At 35.1% G+C, this 18,354-nt stretch overlaps 1 protein-coding gene across 3 annotated transcripts in view; it reads right to left on the bottom strand.

The window, feature by feature from the left end:
* Window positions 1-18,354, bottom strand: part of C13H10orf88 (chromosome 13 C10orf88 homolog) — a 59,222-nt gene that overhangs the window by 3,765 nt on the left and 37,103 nt on the right. For 2 of the 3 annotated variants that reach the window (XM_077126312.1, XM_077126311.1), the window contains 4 exons: window positions 17,560-17,763; window positions 16,353-16,425; window positions 14,859-15,065; window positions 11,853-12,307 (listed from right to left, as the gene is read on the bottom strand). In XM_077126312.1, the coding sequence (XP_076982427.1) occupies window positions 11,853-12,307; window positions 14,859-15,065; window positions 16,353-16,425; window positions 17,560-17,763 (939 nt within the window). The remainder of the gene's footprint in view (window positions 1-11,852; window positions 12,308-14,858; window positions 15,066-16,352; window positions 16,426-17,559; window positions 17,764-18,354) is intronic. The other variant, XM_077126313.1, reaches the window with a different exon arrangement.

Genomic DNA, 18,354 nt, shown 5'->3' with positions numbered 1-18,354 from the left:
CAGGGAATTGAATGATAATATGAAGCGCACATATATACGTGTTGTGGGTGTCCCAGAAGGAAAAGAGAAGGGAAGAGAAAAGGAGGAGAAAAACTAATGGAAGAAATTATCACTGAAAATTTCCCAACTCTTATGAAAGACCTAAAATTACAGATCCAAGAAGTGCAGCGCACCCCAAAGAGAATAGATCCAAATAGACGTTCTCCAAGACACTTACTAGTGAGAATGTCAGAAGTCAAAGAGTAAGAGAGGATCTTGAAAGCAGCAAGAGAAAAGCAATCCATCACATACAAGGGAAACCCAATAAGACTATGTGTAGATTTCTCAGCAGAAACCATGAGGCAAGAAGACAGTGGGATGATATATTTAAATTACTAAAAGAGAAAAGGTGCCAACCAAGAATTCTATATCCAGCAAAATTGTCCTTCAAAAATGAGGGAGAAATTAAAATATTTTCAGACAAAAAGTCACTGAGAGAATTTGTGACCAAGAGACCAGCTCTGCAAGAAATACTAAAGGGAGCACTAGAGACAGATACAAAAAGACAGAAGAGAGAGATGTGGAGAAGAGTGTAGAAAAAAGGAAAATTAGATATGATATATAAAATACAAAAGGCAAAATGGTAGAGAAAAGTACTACCCAAACAGAAATAACACTAAATGTTAATGGACTGAACTCCCCAATCAAAAGACATAGACTGGCAGAATGGATTAAAAAACAGGATCCTTCTATATGCTGTCTACAGGAAACATCTTAGACCCAAAGATAAACATAGGTTGAAAGTGAAAGGTTGGGAAAAGATATTTCTTGCAAATAACAACCAGAAAAGAGCAGGAGTAGCTATACTAATATCCAACAAATTAGACTTCAAATGTAAAACAGGTAAAAGAGACAAAGAAGGATACTATCTACTAATAAAAGGAACAATTCAACAAGAAGACATAACAATCATAAATATTTATGCACTGAACCAGAATGCCCCAAAATACGTGAGGCATACACTGCAAATACTGAAAAGGGAAATAGACACATCTACCATAATAGTTGGAGACTTCAATTCCCCACTCTCATCAATGGACAGAACATCTAGACAGAGGATCAATAAAGAAACAGAGAAGTTGAATATTACTATAAATGAGTTAGACTTAACAGACATTTATAGGACATTACACCCCACAACAGCAGGATACACCTTTTTCTCAAGTGCTCATGGATCATTCTCAAAGATAGACCATATGCTGGGTCACAAAGCAAGTCTCAACAAATTGAAAAAGATTGAAATCATATACAACACTTTCTTGGATCATAAAGGAATGAAGTTGGAAATCAGTAATAGGCAGGGTGCCAGAAAATTCACAAATACGTGGAGGTTCAACAAAACACTCTTAAACAACCAGTGGATCAAGGAAGAAATTACAAGAGAAATTAGTAAATATATCGAGGCGAATGAAAATGAAAACACAACATCAAAACCTATGGGATACAGTAAAGGCAGTGCCAAGAGGGAAATTTATTGCCCTAAATGCCTATATCAAAAAAGAAGAAAGGGCAAAAATACAGGAATTAACTGTCCACTTGGAAGAACTGGAGAAAGAGCAGCAAACTAACCCCAAAGCAAGCAAAAGGAAAGAAATAACAAAGATTAGAGCAGAAATAAATGAAATTGAGAACATAAAAACAATAGAGAAAATCAATAAGACCAGAAGTTGGTTCTATGAGAAAATCAATAAGATTGATGGGTCCTTAGCAAGATTGACAAAAAGAAGAAGAGAGAGGATGCAAATAAATAAGATCAGAAATGGAAGAGGACACATAACCACTGACCTCACAGAAATAAAGGAGGTAATAACAGGATACTATGAACAACTTTATGCTAATAAATACAACAATGTAGATGAAATGGACAACTTCCTAGAAAGGCATGACAACCAACTTTGACTCAAGAAGAAATAGATGACCTCAACAAACCAATCACAAGTAAAGAAATTGAATCAGTCGTTCAAAAGCTTCCCAAAAAGAAAAGTCCAGGACCAGACGGCTTCGCATGTGAATTCTACCAAACATTCCAGAAAGAATTAGTACCAACCCTGCTCAAACTCTTCAAAAAAATCGAAGTGGAGGGAAAGCTACCTTTCATTCTATGAAGCCAACATCACCCTCATACCAAAACCAGGCAAAGATATTACAAAAAAAGAAAACTACAGACCAATCTCTCTAATGAATATAGATGCAACAAAATTCTTGCAAATCGAATCCAGCAACACATTAAAAGAATTATACATCATGACCAAGTAGGATTCATCCCAGGTATGCAAGGATGGTTCAACATAAGAAAATCAATTAATGTAATACACCATATCAACAAATCAAAGCAGAAAAATCACATGATCATCTCAATTGATGCAGAGAAGGCATTTGACAAGATTCAACATCCTTTCCTGTTGAAAACACTTCAAAGGATAGGAATACAAAGGAACTTCCTTAAAATGATAAAGGAAATATATGAAAAACCCACAGCTAATATCATCCTCAATGGGGAAAAATTGAAAACTTTCCCCCTAAGATCAGGAACAAGACAAGGATGTCCACTATCACCACTGTTATTCAACATCATGTTGGAAGTTCTAGCCAGAGCAATTAGACAAGAAAAAGAAATACAAGGCATCAAAATTGGAAAGAAAGAAGTAAAACTATCACTGTTTGCAGATGATATGATACTATATGTCGAAAACTCTGAAAAATCTACAGCAAAACTACTAGAGCGAATAAACGAGTACAGCAAAGTAGCAGGTTACAAGATCAACATTCAAAAATCTGTAGTGTTTCTATACACTAGCAATGAACAAGCAGAGGGGGAAATCAAGAAACGAATCCCATTTACAACTGCAACTAAAAGAATAAAATACTTAGGAATAAATTTAACTAAAGAGAGAAAAGACCTATACAAAGAAAACTACAAGAAACTGTTAAAAGAAATCACAGAAGACCTAAATAGATGGAAGGGCATACCATGTTCATGGACTGGAAGACTAAATATAGTTGAGATGTCAATTCTACCTAAATTGATTTACAGATTCAACGCAATACCAATCAATATCCCAACAACTTATTTTTCAGAAATAGAAAAACCAGTAAGGAAATTTATCTGGAAGGGCAGGGTGCCCCGAATTGCTAAAAGTATCTTGAGGAAAAAGAAGAAGCTGGAGGGCTCACGCTGCCTGACTTTAAGGCATATTATGAAGCCACAGTGGTCAAAACAGTGTGGTACTGGAATAAAGACAGATATATTGACCAATGGAATCGAACAGAGTGCTCAGATATAGACCCTCTCATCTATGGACATTTGATCTTTGATAAGGCAGTCAAGCCAACTCACCTGGGACAGAACAGTCTCTTCAATAAATGGTGCCTAGAGAACTGGATATCCATATGCAAAAGAATGAAAGAGGACCCGTATCTCACACCCTATACAAAAGTTAACTCAAAATGGATCAAAGATCTAAACATTAGGTCTAAGACCATAAAACAGTTAGAGGAAAATGTAGGGAGATATCTTATGAATCTTATAATTGGAGGCGGTTTTATGGACCTTACACCTAAAGCAAGAGCACTGAAGAAAGAAATAAATAAATGGGAGCTCCTCAGAATTAAACACTTTTGTGCATCAAAGAACTTCATCAAGAAAGTAGAAAGACAGCCTACACAATGGGAGACAATATTTGGAAACAACATATCAGATAAAAGTCTAGTATCCAGAATTTATAAAGAGATTGTTCAACTCAACAACAAAAAGACAGCCAACCCAATTACAAAATGGGAAAAAGACTTGAACAGACACTTCTCAGAAGAGGAAATACAAATGGCCAAAAGATACATGAAGAGCTGCTCAATGTCCCTGGCCATTAGAGAAATGCAAATCAAAACCACAATGAGATATCATCTCACACCCACCAGAATGGCCATTATCAGCAAAACAGAAAATGACAAGTGCTGGAGAGCATGCGGAGAAAGAGACACACTTATCCACTGTTGGTGGGAATGTCAAATGGTGCAACCACTGTGGAAGGCAGTTTGGCGTTTCCTCAAAAAGCTGAATATAGAATTGCCATACGACCCAGCACTACCATTGCTAGGTATCTACTCAGAGGACTTAAGGGCAAAGACACAAACAGACATTTGCACACCAATGTTTATAGCAGCATTATTTACAATTGCAAGGAGATGGAAACAGCCAAAATGTCCATCAACAGAAGAGTGGCTAAACAAACTGTGGTATATACATACGATGGAATATTATGCAGCTCTAAGACAGAACAAACTTATGAAGTATGTAACAACATGGATGGACCTAGAGAACATTATGCTGAGTGCGACTAGCCAAAAACTAAAGGACAAATACTGTATGGTCTCACTGATATGAACCGACATTAGTGAATAAACTTGGAATATGTCATTGGTAACAGAGACCATCAGGAGATAGAAATAGGGTAAGATAGTGGGTAATTGGAGCTGAAGGGATACAGACTGTGCAACAGGACTGGATACAAAAACTCAGAAATGGACAGCACAATACTACCTAACTGTAATGTAATTAAGTTAAAACACTGAATGAAGCTGCATGTGAGAATGATAGAGGGAGGAGGGCTGGAGACATAAATGAAATCAGAAAGAAAGATAGATGTTAAAGATCGAGATGGTATGATCTAGGAATGCCTAGAGTGTATAATAATGTACAATGTACAAATGTACAATGTACAAATTTTAAAAATGTTTTTGCATCAGGAAGAACAAAGGATTGTCATTATTGCAGGGTGCTGAAAATAGATGATAACTAATACTTCAAAATGTCACGTTATGTGTGAGACTAAAGCAAAAAATGTTTATTTGTTACAAAATTTAGATTTTGACTAGAGCATTTCCTAATATAACTCATGTAGATAGTTTGATTGAATGTCATAAGTACTTGGAATCTCAGGTAGCACATGAGATTTTGTTGGTTTGTCCACAGTGATCCCCCGATGAATCCCAAAATGATTTGATCAGTGACTGGAAAAGTATTTGTAAGCCCCCTTCGGGGAATGGTGAGAGTGGGGAGAAATTCAACTTCCCCAAGTTGAATTCTTGATATTCTCACAAGCAGTGTGGACAACCAAAGCTATAGGCTGAGCCCCCAGTCTTGGGGTTTGTTCACATGAAACTTAACCCCACAAAAGATAGGTCAAGTCTACTTAAAATTTAGGCCTAAGAGTCACCCCCAAGAGAGCCTCTTTTGTTGCTCAGATGTGGTCTCTCTCTCCAGCCAATATGATGAGCAGCCTCACCACCCTCCCCCTCTTTGCGTGGGACATGATTCCCAGGGGTGTGGACCTTCTTGGCAACGTGGGACAGAGATCCTGGAATGAGCTGAGACTCAGCATCAAAGGACTGAGAAAAATCCTGGAATGAGTTGAGAATTAACATCAAGAGACTGAGAGAACCTTCTTGACCAAAAGGGGGAAGAGTAAAATGAGGCAAAGTGTCAATGGCTGAGAGATTCCAAACAGAGTTGAGATGTTATCCTGGAGGTTATTCTTACGCATTAAGTAGATATCACCTTGTTGTTCAAGATGTAGTGGAGAGGCTGAAGGGAAATGCCCGAAAATGTAGTGCTGTGTTCCAGTAGCCATGTTTCTTGATGATGATTGAACAATGATATAGCTTTCACAATGAGACTCTGTGAATGTGAAAACCTTATGTCTGATGCTCCTTTTAGCTACTATATCAACAGAAGAGTAGAACATATGGAATAAAAATAAATAATAGGGGGAACAAATGTTAAAATAAATTCAGTTTGAAATAGTGGTAAATGAAAGCAAGGGGTAAGGGGTATGGTACGTATAGCTTTTTTTCTCTATTATCATTTTATTTCTTTTTCTGTTGTCTTTTTCTTTTTCTAAATCAATACAAATGTACTAAGAAATGATGAATATGCAACTATGTGATAATATTAAGAATCACTGATTATATATGCAGAATGGAATGATTTCTAAATGTTTTGTTTGTTAATTTTTTTTAATTAATAAAAAAAGTTTAAAAAAAAAGCCAACCTATTTCTGGTATTTTGCATACAGGCAGCTATAGCAAACTGAAATAATTTGGTTTGTAAATATTTTCTCATAGGCTTTAGTATGTACCTTATAATTTCATCCTTGTTGTGAGTCTTTCATAAGGCAAGGCATTTAATTTTGATGAAGTCAAACTAACTCGTTTTTTTAGTGGCTCATGCTTTTGGTGTCAGGTCTAAGACTTCTCAAAGCTTAAGTTGCTGAAGATTTTCTCTTGTGGCTATCTAAAAGCTTTATAGTTTTACATTTAAATATATGATCCTTGTTGAATTAATTTTTGTAACAGATGTGACATTTAGATCAAGGTTTATTTTTGTCTGTGGATATCCAATTACTCCAGCACCATTTTCTGAAAATGCTGTCCCTCCTCCATTGAAGTGGTTTTGCATCTTTGTCAAAATCAGTTGAGCACATTTGTGTGGGATCCTCGGGGATTCTCTATTGATTTAGGCGTCAATATATCTATGTGCCTGTCCTTCTACTAATGTTATACAGGCTTAAATACACTAGATATAAGACTTGAAATCACATAGAGTGATTCCTTCCACTTTGTTCTTTTTCAAAATTGTTTTAGCTATCTCTTTTGCTCTCTCATAAATTACAGAATAACTCTGCTTACAAAATCTTGGTAAGATTTTGACAGGAATTGTGTTAAATCCATATATGAATATGGAAAGAATTGGCATCTTTTCCATGTCGTGTCTTCCAATACATGAACATGGTATATCTGTACATTTATTGATGTCTTCTTTGATTTCTTTCTTCAGTATGTTATAATTTTCAGCATATAGGTCCTGCACCTATTTTGTTATATTCACACAAAAAAATATAATTTTGTTATATTTCATTTAAAAATGAAATATGTATTTCATTTTTAAAGTGACTGTAAATGATAGTTTTTAATTTCAGATTTTACATCATTAGTATATAATTGATTTTTGCTCATTGATCTTGCATCCTGTGACTTACATGAATTCACCTATTAAGTCTAAGCATTTTTTTTTGTACATTCTTTGAAATTTTCTACGTACACCTTCATATCCCCAACAAATAAGGATAGCTTTTGTTCTTCCTTTCTAATCTGGACATTTACTTTCTTTTCTTGCCTCAGTGCAGTGGCTAGAACTTCCAGTACTAAATTTAATAGAAGTAGTGAAATTGGACCTTCTTACCTCCTGACTTAGGGGAAAAGCATCGACTCTCATCATTTACTATGTTAGCTGCAGTTTTTTCATAGGTACCCTTTATGAGGTTGAGAAAGTCCCCTCAATCCCTAGTTTCCTGAGTTTTTTTTTTTTTAAATCATAGATGTTAGACTTTTTTGCATGCTTTTGTGTGAATTAATATGATCATATGAATTTTCTTCTAGAGTTTCTTAATAGATTACATTAGTTTTCAGCTTTGCATACCCAGAATAAAATCCCACTTGGTCATGGATGAACTCCTTTTATATACTGTTGAATTTTATTTGCTAACCTTTTGTTGAATATTCTTGTATTCAACTCATGAGAGATATTAGTTTGCAGTTTTCTTTTTTTGTACTTCTCTATTAGATTTTTTTTCTATTAGGTTTTAATATGAAATAAATCTAGGTTCATAAAATGAGTTCTACATTATCGAAGAGATTGTGCAAAATTTGTTAACTCTTCTTTAATTGTTTGGTAGAATTTTCCAATGAAACTATCAATATTTTTTTCTTAGGAACTTTTAAATTACAAATTTAAACTCTTCTATGATTATAGGGGTATTGAGATTGTCTATTTTACCTTGGTTTTGTTGTGGTATCTTATCTAAAAATTGGTCCATTTTCTCTGCATTGTTGAATTCCTTTAATGGCCACAGGATCTGTAGTGATGTTCTGATATATTCTTGATATTGGTGATTTGAGTCTTCTCTTTTTCTTTGTCAATCTTGCTAACCCCCCAATAACCAGCTTTTGTTTCACTGATTTTCTCTATTGTTTCCTGTTCTCAATTTTATTGATTTCTGCTCTTTCATTTTCTTCCTCATTCTTGTTCTTGATTTATTTTGCTGTTTTTTTTCCCTAGGTTCCTGAGGTAAGAAAATAGATTAGTTCTGAGACCTTTCCTAACTTCTGTATGCATTTAGTGAGAGAAATTTTTCCTTTCAGCCCTTCTTTAGTCATCTCACATATTTTGATGTTATTTTAATTTCATTCAGTTTTATGCTTATTTTCATTGCCTTTGGGAATTCCTCTTGACCCAGAGATTATTTAGGAATGTGTTGTTTTATATCCAAGTGTTTGGAGATTTTTTGCTGCTTTTGATTTTGATTTCTAGATTGATTATTTTATGGGGGGAGAACATCCTGTGCAGGATTCTTTCAATCTTTTTTTTTTTTTTAATTTGCTGAGGTTAGCTATGATATGGTCTATCTCAGTGAATCTTCCATGGGTACTTGAAAAGAATGCGTATTCTGCCATTGTTAGATGGAGTGTTTTATAAATGTCAATTAGATCCAGTTCGATAATACTGTTCAGCTCTTCTATATCTTTGCTGTAATCTACACTGGTAGTTCTAATAAAAGGTAACAGTGACAATGGACTCGATTATAATTGTGGATTTTTCTATTTTTTTCCTTTCAGATCTATCAGTTTTTTCTTCATGTATTCTGAAGCTGTGTTATTTGGGGTTTACATATTAGGACCAGTAGGTCTTCATGGTTATTTGGTCATTTTATCATTATATAACATCCCTCTTTTATTTTAGTAATTATTTTTGTTTTGAAATTTATTTTATCTGTTATTAATACAGCCGCTCCTGCTTTTTAATTATTGTTTACATGGCACAACTTTTAACATCCTTTTACATTCAACCTTCGTATGTCATATTTGACATACTGTCAATATATTTGACATACTGTCAAATATGTCATCTTGTCAACTGCATGCAGTTGAGCTGTGGTTTCCTTAATCTTCTTTCAATCTCTTTTAATTGGTATATTTAGCCACTTATATTAATTATTGATGTTAGGGCTAAAGTTTGTCATTTTGTCATTTTGTTACTTGTTTTCTTTTTGCTTCCTTTCTCTTTTCTTGCCTTCCTGTGGGTTACTTGAACATTTTTCCGCATTCCATTTAAAATTATTTATATCACCTCTGAATATATTATTTTGTATATATTTCTTAGTGTTGACTTTAGGTATTATAATACACAATATGTAACTTATCATGGTATAGTATCAATAGTTTACCACTTTGATAAAAATGTAGAAATCTTACTTCCTTATAAATCACTTCACTTTTCTCACTTGTAAGATATTAATTGTCTTAGATATTTTCTTTCTATAAATCAAGTACCATATCATATGGTGTTATGATTTTTTCTTCAACCATCAAATATGATTTAGGAAACTCATGAGAAGGATGATCTGTTTTTATGTATTCTATTTACCTTCTGTTCTGAGGTATCAAGCATTCTTCTATTATCATTTCCTTGGAAAACTAGCACCACCCATTCTTTAAAGGAAAGGTTTGCTAATGACAAATAGTCTTAGTTTTTCTTCTAAAAATCTCTTCATTTCCTAAAATATATCATTGTTGAATATACAATTTGCAGTTGACATTTCTTTTCATTTTTGAAAAGTGCCATTTCTTACTGGCCTCCTTAGTATGAGAAGAGAAATATGCTGTCATTCAAATAGGTAATTCCTCTATGGGTATCATAATTTATTCCTAACCCCTTTTAAGATTTTTGTCTTTACTTTTCAGAATATTGATTATGTTATGTCCTGGTATGGATTTCCTTGGATTATCTTATTTGGGGGGTTTGCTCAGTTTCTTAAAGTTGTAATACGTCTTTTAATAATTTGGAAACATTTCAGACCTTATTTTTTCAATTACTTTTATAGCCCAATACTCTTTCTCCCTTCCCAAAACCACCTAAGGAATTGAAGCACTACCTGATTTTGCTGGGTTGGGGACAGAATTTCAGGTCCTTACTTAAGCCCTGCCCTCAGGATGGCAGAGGAATTGAAAAACAACCTGTTTCTGCCAGGAGGGGACTGGAAGTTTAGCTTCCTGGTTGGCCCTGAAAACATAACTCCAGCACAGAAATGAGAATGTTACTTGTTTCCTGCCTGCTGGATCGAAGATCAATTACCCATTTGGCCTCCTGAGAAGGGAAATCAGAGTGCCACTTCTTCATTTCATAGGGTAGCACAGTGTCTGCATAGGTGTTTAGCTGGAGTAGGGTGGGTATTGTTGAAAACGTTTTCTGTACTGTTAGTCCCTTGGCTAGAAGAAACAGACTTTCCTTGGAGTTTTTACTGTTTATGCCAGTTGGCAGTCTGGTTGCAGGCTTCTCTAACACCCCATTCAGGATACAGGGAGGCAAAATAATAACAACAACAACTACAAAAACCTCACCACTGTTGTTTTTTAAGTCGCAGAGTTTCTAAGCACTATGCCTTCTTCTTTCCACCTTTCAGTCTTTACATGCTTGTTCACTGCATTATGACCTGGCAGGAATAATGCTGGTTGCAGTCTGGTTGCAGGCTTCTCTAACACCCCATTCAGGATACAGGGAGGCAAAATAATAACAACAATAACTACAAAAACCTCACCACTGTTGTTTTTTAAGTCGCAGAGTTTCTAAGCACTATGCCTTCTTCTTTCCACCTTTCAGTCTTTATATGCTTGTTCACTGCATTATGACCTGGCAGGAATAATGCTGGTTGCAGTCTGGTTGCAGGCTTCTCTAACACCCCATTCAGGATACAGGGAGGCAAAATAATAACAACAACAACTACAAAAACCTCACCACTGTTGATTTTAAGTCACAGAGTTTCTAAGCACTATGCCTTCTTTCCACCTTTCGGTCTTTATATGCTTGTTCACTGCATTATGACCTGGCAGGAATAATGCTACTCATTCGTGTCTATAACTGAAGAATCCCAAGCAGCTGTTAAATCCCTATTTTTAATTTTTCCACCTTATATAACAACTAATTATCATTGATATAGACTACCAACAACTGGTAACTAAAGTAATCTTTCCATATCCTAACAAATAAATTTAAAAGTTAACTTATTAAACTCTTAAAATTCCAATGGTATTGGAGACCCTAAAAAATAAATTCAACAAATCCAACTACTTCATTTTACAGGTGGAAAAATCCATGCCAACATACTTAAACCACAATTTCTAAATTTTGGAGTCCTAGTCTAGTGCACTATTTAACACACTATTTTATGGAAAGAATGGGGGATATATTAAACACTTAGTGATCTCTTAATGAAACTTGGAATGTAAAAAAATGGAATTATGAGATTAGGGAATAAGGGCCTCTGTACCACAAATAAAGATAATCTAAATATATGTTTTTGATGATTCCGAAATTTCAAACATGATTTACAAAGAAAATGTTACAATGGCCTTAACACAACCTAGCAAAAAATGTACAAATTAAAGTTCTCAAGACTCTTTTACATTCGTAAACAGAATTTTCTACTCCAACCTCTATCTGATGTTCATACCACTTCAATACAATTGCCTGAGAAGTGCTTAACATCTCTAGTTATAGGCACTTGTCTCCTTTCAAAGTAACCCATTCTATAGTGAAGAATATTTATTTCCTAAAAGTCCATTAATGGTAAAATGCAAAAGCTCCTAAAATTATTTCCGGTAGCAGATTTTCAAGCAGTAGTCACTGAGGCAAATCTGTTTCCTCTTAGCTGATCTCCCAATACCAAATCTAAGCCACATTTGCCTAAACCACAAATACTTACGCAATACCAACAATGCCTTCGCCAGGCTTGGTGGTATTTTCCTGCCAATTGGTGTTATGTCCCACGCGGAGATGGTTAACTTGACAACATAAATTCTGAAGAAAAGGAAGCAACTCAGTTGTAGGTATACCTGAATTGCAATTTCCTTTCTTTGGTAAAAAAGAGGATCCTGAATTTTTAAGGTCATTTTCAAGAAAATTATGGTTTTGTGGCACAATTTTATGTTCATCGAGGTTGGAAATATTTCCTCCATCATGTGGTTGTGTATTTTTATCAATGTAAGCTTTTAAATCTTCAGTCATTTTTCCAGTTGCCAATCCAGCTCTAAAAGGAGAAGGTGTGGAAGATGTCTTGTCCAAAGCTCCTGAAGCAGATGATGACTGTAGTTCAAGCATATGCTTGTGTCCAGCATTTCTCAAAACTGACTCAAGCTGCTCTCCAAAAGGAACAGAGTTCTAAATAAGGTAAATAAGTAAATGTCACTATTATCATTAAAAATAATGATAGATAACACTTTGAGCAATTACTATGGGTCAGGCATTGTGCATTCTCTCATTTAATCCTTGCAATGCTTATGAAGTAGGTTACTATTATTATCCTACCAGTAAGTTGTGGAGGCCAAGGCTAAAGTGATCTGGCCAAGGTAACACAGCTAGCAAGTAGCAGAACTGTGAACTGAATTAGGTCGCCTAACTGCAGAGCCAGAACTTTTAAACATTTCATTGTCCTAACAAAAAATATTAAAATATAAACAACCATGTTTAGTAAAATTGCATTGGTATATTTTAATATTTCCACTACAAAAATCTAATATATGGTAATAACATTTAGGTAATTTGAATCAAAACAATTGCTAATTTTGCATACCTACATGAAGCCATAAATGAAATAACAGATCTCTGCTTGCATAGTTTATATTTTAGTGACAGAAAAAAACCCACAATACATAAACAACTATAAAAGTGGGCAAAACAGCCCTAATGAAACTATGACTTAGATTTGGAGGGAAGGGCTACTTCAAACTTGGTGCTGGAGAGGAATTTAACACTTGAGATTTGAGTAACAAGAACAAAAATAAACAAACCAGTCATAACAGGATCTGGGAAAAGGGGTTTGGCCAAAGAGAACAAAGGTGCTGTGGTAGGAGCTAATTTGGATATTTAAGGGATACAATTATAAGACGTCTTGTATAAGATGTTCAAAAAAATGTAGTAAGAGTTGAATTTGAGGTGACAAGGAGGGTCCAGATCTTAGAGGCCAGGGTAAGGGATCTGGATTAATTCTAAGTGTGATGGGAAATAGTCAGGAAGCTTTACACAGGGGAAGTACAAGGGTTGAATTCCCATTTGAGATCATTCTGGTTGTACTCTGGAAAATGGATTGTGGTGGAATAGGAAGACCAGTTAGGATCCTCCTGAGGTAGCAGATGTGAGATAATGGTGGGAGAGAAAGAAAAGTAGGGACTTCTGTCTTATCTGAATCACTCCTTTTCTGGGGTTTCCATAATCCTCAACTCTCTTGGTCCTCCTAACTCTGCACTTTGCTTCTATAAAACTAGTATAATGTAATATTTGTAAATATTTAAGAAGTTACACAGAGTTCTTTATTTGCATTATTTCTTTTAAACTTTCACACCAATTCCACCATCAGGTCCATGTTATTCTTTGGATTTTGTACATGAGGAAATTCATTCTCAAAAAAGATGAAACAATTTGCCCAAAACCATACCACTAATAAAATCAGGACCAGAACTTGAATTCAGGTCTCCTAATATCAAATCCTTTCTCTGGCTCCTCCTATCACACTGCTTTCTTCAAATCTTCTGGTTCCTCTTTTTCTTTCCATACGTCCTTACTAAATGTAGGTGCTCCCCAAGGATGACTTCCTGCTTCACTGCTTTCTTTATCATCTACTATGAGGACATCTCTCAAAACTTCCCTCCATCCAAACCAGAAAGTTCATTTAAACTTCCTCAATCCTGGTATTTCTAAATGCTTGCAAGATCATCCAGATTACAGTTTATTCACACCTAAAAGTCAATATGTTCCCAAATTTACTATTTTTCTTTTCTCCTAAATATCCTCCTCCCTTCACTTCCATTATATTATTGGAATTAGAATCCTCAAACCTCAATTTCATGTTTGATTCTAATTTTTCCCCCATACCAGTGTTAAGTAGGTTGCCGAGTCCTAACGGTTCTATTGTTTAATCATATCATAATCATGCTACCATTTCCAAATCCAAGCCCCCATTAACTCTCATGTAGAATAGGGAAATAAGCATGTAGTTGATCTTCTTGTAGTCTCAACTTTCTTCTGATTCACCTTACACATTTCAGAGAATTAAAATTTATGAAAACATAATTCAAAAACATCTAAACACTTTTAAAAGATCATTCAAGGTACTCTAGCCCCAATCTACCCTTAAACTTAACCTATTAGTGCTTTGCTCCGAGGAAACTGAACTTCTATTTCCTAGATATATCCTATTCCTTCTAGCATTGAAGATTTTATCTGTTATTCTCCTTTACTTCAATTGCCTTCCCCCACCCAAATTTACTTGTCAAATTTATCTTAAAAGGCTCGATAAAATGCCACTTCCTTTAGTAAGCCAGATTTTAGGAAAAATCTTTCTCACCATCATTCCCCAATTACATTACAATTATTACCTAATGACACTGTAAAGAGCCTTAAAGAGACTGTAGACTAAGTAAGCCTCTTTGCACCTTAAAAGTTCTTAAATCAGTGCTGTGTTCATTGAGAAAGAGCATTATAAACACCTGCTAAATGTATGAATGAATAAATACATGGAAAATTTTGAAGATCAGTAGTCAAAACACTTTTTTGAGTAGGTCTGCAAAATGTTATTTTTACAAACTAATAAAGATAACAGTTAAATCAATAATACAAAGTCAAAGGAAAAATTAAGTCACTATTGTCTTATTGAAAGCCATCTCTTTTTGAAATTTTGTAATAATATCTGATGAAGAAATCCATTTCTACTTACCCGCTGCTGAAACCTAACCATATTCATTAGTTGCTGAGCTCCAGGTGATAATTTTGAGCCCATGGACTCCATTATGGTTTGAACCTTATCTAAGTCTATTCTTGATCCCAGAGCAGGAGAGCCTGTTGAAGAATTTGCTGAAACCAGTTTCATGTCTACCACAACTTTACTGATGAACACGCACTGCTTTTCACCAAAGGACAGCATCTATAACAAAATAAAACAAAAGTTCCAGAAAACAAATATTAATCAATAATCATCTCATAAAGTTAGTTCTTTGATTTAACTAAGCAAGAGCAAAGTATTCAGGGAAACAAATATAAACTTTAAATATATATTCATTTTAAAGAGTGTCTCTAAAAATAGCAATTGTCAGAATTTTCTATTTATTTTCAGGCTAAAAGAGCCATTTAAGTGAAACAGTGTTCTTCTCAAGCTAGAAATTACATGAAAAATACAAAAGAAGGCAAAAGTTTTACTTACTGAATTTAAGGAATGAGAAATAAACTATAACAGTCTGAAACCTTAACATATTGCAACTTAAATGCAAAATAAGCCATCTGGGAGCCCATCCAAAGCACTTCCTAAAGTGCTAAATATAAGTCAGTCTTTTAGAATTGGCATTGTAAAGGAATCTCAAGGAGATGTAATATAACTCACTGTTTTACAGATAAAAAAGATGAGGTCAGGTTTGATTTTCTAACTTGCGAAAAGAATACCCAAGCAGTAAAAGTCTGGCTTGGAACATAGTTCTTTTTGTTTCTCTAGCAGTCACCTTTTCAGTGCTTTATGGTACTTCATTTTGCCCATATTTTCTGAACCAAAAGACATTTCATGGGTGATATGGACACCCGAGTGGCAAGTGGAAAGGGGACAAGAAGATCTGGGTTCAAATGTTGATTCTGCTACTTACAGCCTGTATCAGCTACTATTATTATAACTTTCATACACTATTGGCCCAGATCAGGCCTATTATTTCCTTAAATGAAATGACCCTTTGCACTTTTAGCAACAGAGAAGAAATAATATTCAAAGCTTATGGCTTCTAGCTCACACTCTTTCCCTAGACTCTGGAAACATCAGTAAAGGTCACCACAATGATGTTTTCCAAGTTCAAGACATCAGTTGAAATTCCTTTAATTTTCAGGTGTTCTACTCTATAACTTGTCTAATTTTGTTATTTTTTTTATATAACAAGTCAAAACCTTTATGGTTTTCTTGGCACCATAATTTCATATAAAATAGAATTTTTTTTTAAACACAGAAACTCTGTTTTAACAAAATAATATAATGTTTCATTTCCATAGCTAACAAATGGGCAATTTTTAAAAGAAGAATTCAACCACAGAATGGGCTGTTAATTTCTTTTTCCAAGTTCACTAAGTATTTGCGAGGTAGTTGGACTAATCACATTACCAAATAACAGAAAATAAGTATGTATTATACAAAAATATTTGTAGTTGTCAAATTAGTTAAAACTAAGTGCTGACTTACCTTTATTTTACAAGCAGGTGTGGAAGACTCCAATTTTAGATATTTTTTGTACAAAACAACTTTCTCATTTTCACTAAAAATAAAACAGAATTAAAATGTTATGTTTACATTTATATCATAGTTTTTTTCTTCAACTTTTAAAATTGTATAATATAATATATATACAAAGCAAAGAAAGAAAAAGCAGTAGTTTTCAAAGTACTCTTCAAGAAGCAGTTATAGGACAAATACCAGAGTTTGTCATGGGCTACCATATCATCATCTCAGAATTTTCCTTCCAGCTGCTCCAGAACATTGGAGGCTAGAAGGAATATTTTTTTATCTTCACAAGTGACTTTTTTTTTCTTTTGTGAAAAATAATGCATATACAAAATAGCAATAAATTTCAAAGCACATCACAACAATTAGTTGCAAAACAGATTTCAGAGTTTGGTATGAAACATTAAAAATATTACATTAAAAAAATATTTCTAGACCAACACTTAAATCCTGAGATTCATTTTGCCTAGTATGACATGAAGAGCTGGTGTTCCTTACTGAAGTGGCCTGGCTACAAACAACTTTGTCTGACACACACTACCACGTGTGAGAGAAATAAATGAGCTAATCTACATAAAATCATATACCACAACAGCATATCATAAAGATCAATAAATGTGGCTGTTATTTCCAATATGCCCAATATATAAAAGTTCATATTTCGAGTTATACTGAGACATATGCAACTTTATGAGACCAGAGAAATTATCAAATATAAGAGGCATAAATATGGATTAAATAGGCTGGTGTGATACAGTCTTGGACTCATGCCCCATTCATGATGGCCTTCCTACCAGAATATATGTTCAAAGTTTTAGACTGGCCAAGGGGATAATTTCTGGAAAACAATCCATTGTGAGCTTATAGAAAGATCCAAGAAGCAAAAATAAGTACTGCACTCTGGTCTAGACAGTTTCACTAACTAACAATGCCCCTCTACCCTGTCACGTCCCCTCTATTAGCTACAAATGGTCACATTTATAAAAATGGGAAGGCATATCTAGACTGTCTTTAAGCTACCTTAAATGTCTCATGTTCTTTGCCTGCTTATATGTTTTTATCTCCTTTCCCTAATTCTGACACTAATGTGAGAGAACCAATAACTACTGTAAAAGTTGAGGAAAACACACAAACTCAGAGGACACTTGTGCATGTGTCACTGACAAACCTGCTATCCAGGACAGTACAGATATCCCTGCCCCTACTGGTTCCACAGTACTCCTCTCCTGAATATACTTCCATATTTCTTGCTGAACTTAAAATGCCAATAGAAACGACTTCTTCACCGCCATTAGGATCACACTGCAGGTATAGGAAACAGGGGTTTTCCTCTTGGCTGTTCAGTTTCCTCTTCAAAATTACCAGATCCTGGCTAAAAAGAAAATTGTTAAGAATATTACACAGTATAGTTCTTTGAACACTTCTCATGAATATATACACAGTATAATTCTTTGAACCCTTCTCATAACCCCTGATTAGACCATTTTTCTTCCTCCTTCACTTTCATTTGCCCTTGAGGTCCAACCATCTTGCTGAGCACCTAACAAAGGCTCGATACAGAATTCACAAAGACATGGCTGCTTTAGACATCAGGGCTTTCCCCTCCTTTTTTCCCCTGACCATCTGCATTCTACTCAGGTCCCTCTAATTGCTGCCATTGCAACCTACCCTCGGCAAAGCAGCTGTAGGCAGAAACGAATAAAGGACAAAAGTCTTATCTTTTTCAAACTTACATTGGTGGAGATTCTCCCTAGCAGGGTCTTTTTCTTAAAGCCTGTTTTGGTGGAAGTGGTTTTTACCTGTTGGTTCATTTGGGGAGCGAGGGGATTCTGACTCTGACAGGAGCCCCGATGAGCCCTGGTGACCGAGTGTTCAGGTCACCTTCCCACCCACCCCCGACACCCTCCCTCCCCGCGTCCTGCGGGGACCCCGGCCCCGCCCCCGCGCGGACCCGGACCTCACT

Source organism: Tamandua tetradactyla, chromosome 13 (assembly GCF_023851605.1).
Source record: "Tamandua tetradactyla isolate mTamTet1 chromosome 13, mTamTet1.pri, whole genome shotgun sequence".
Classification (NCBI taxonomy): Eukaryota; Metazoa; Chordata; class Mammalia; order Pilosa; family Myrmecophagidae; genus Tamandua; species Tamandua tetradactyla.
Note: the sequence above shows the minus strand (reverse complement) of the source record. Positions and strands in the feature narration are given on the sequence as shown.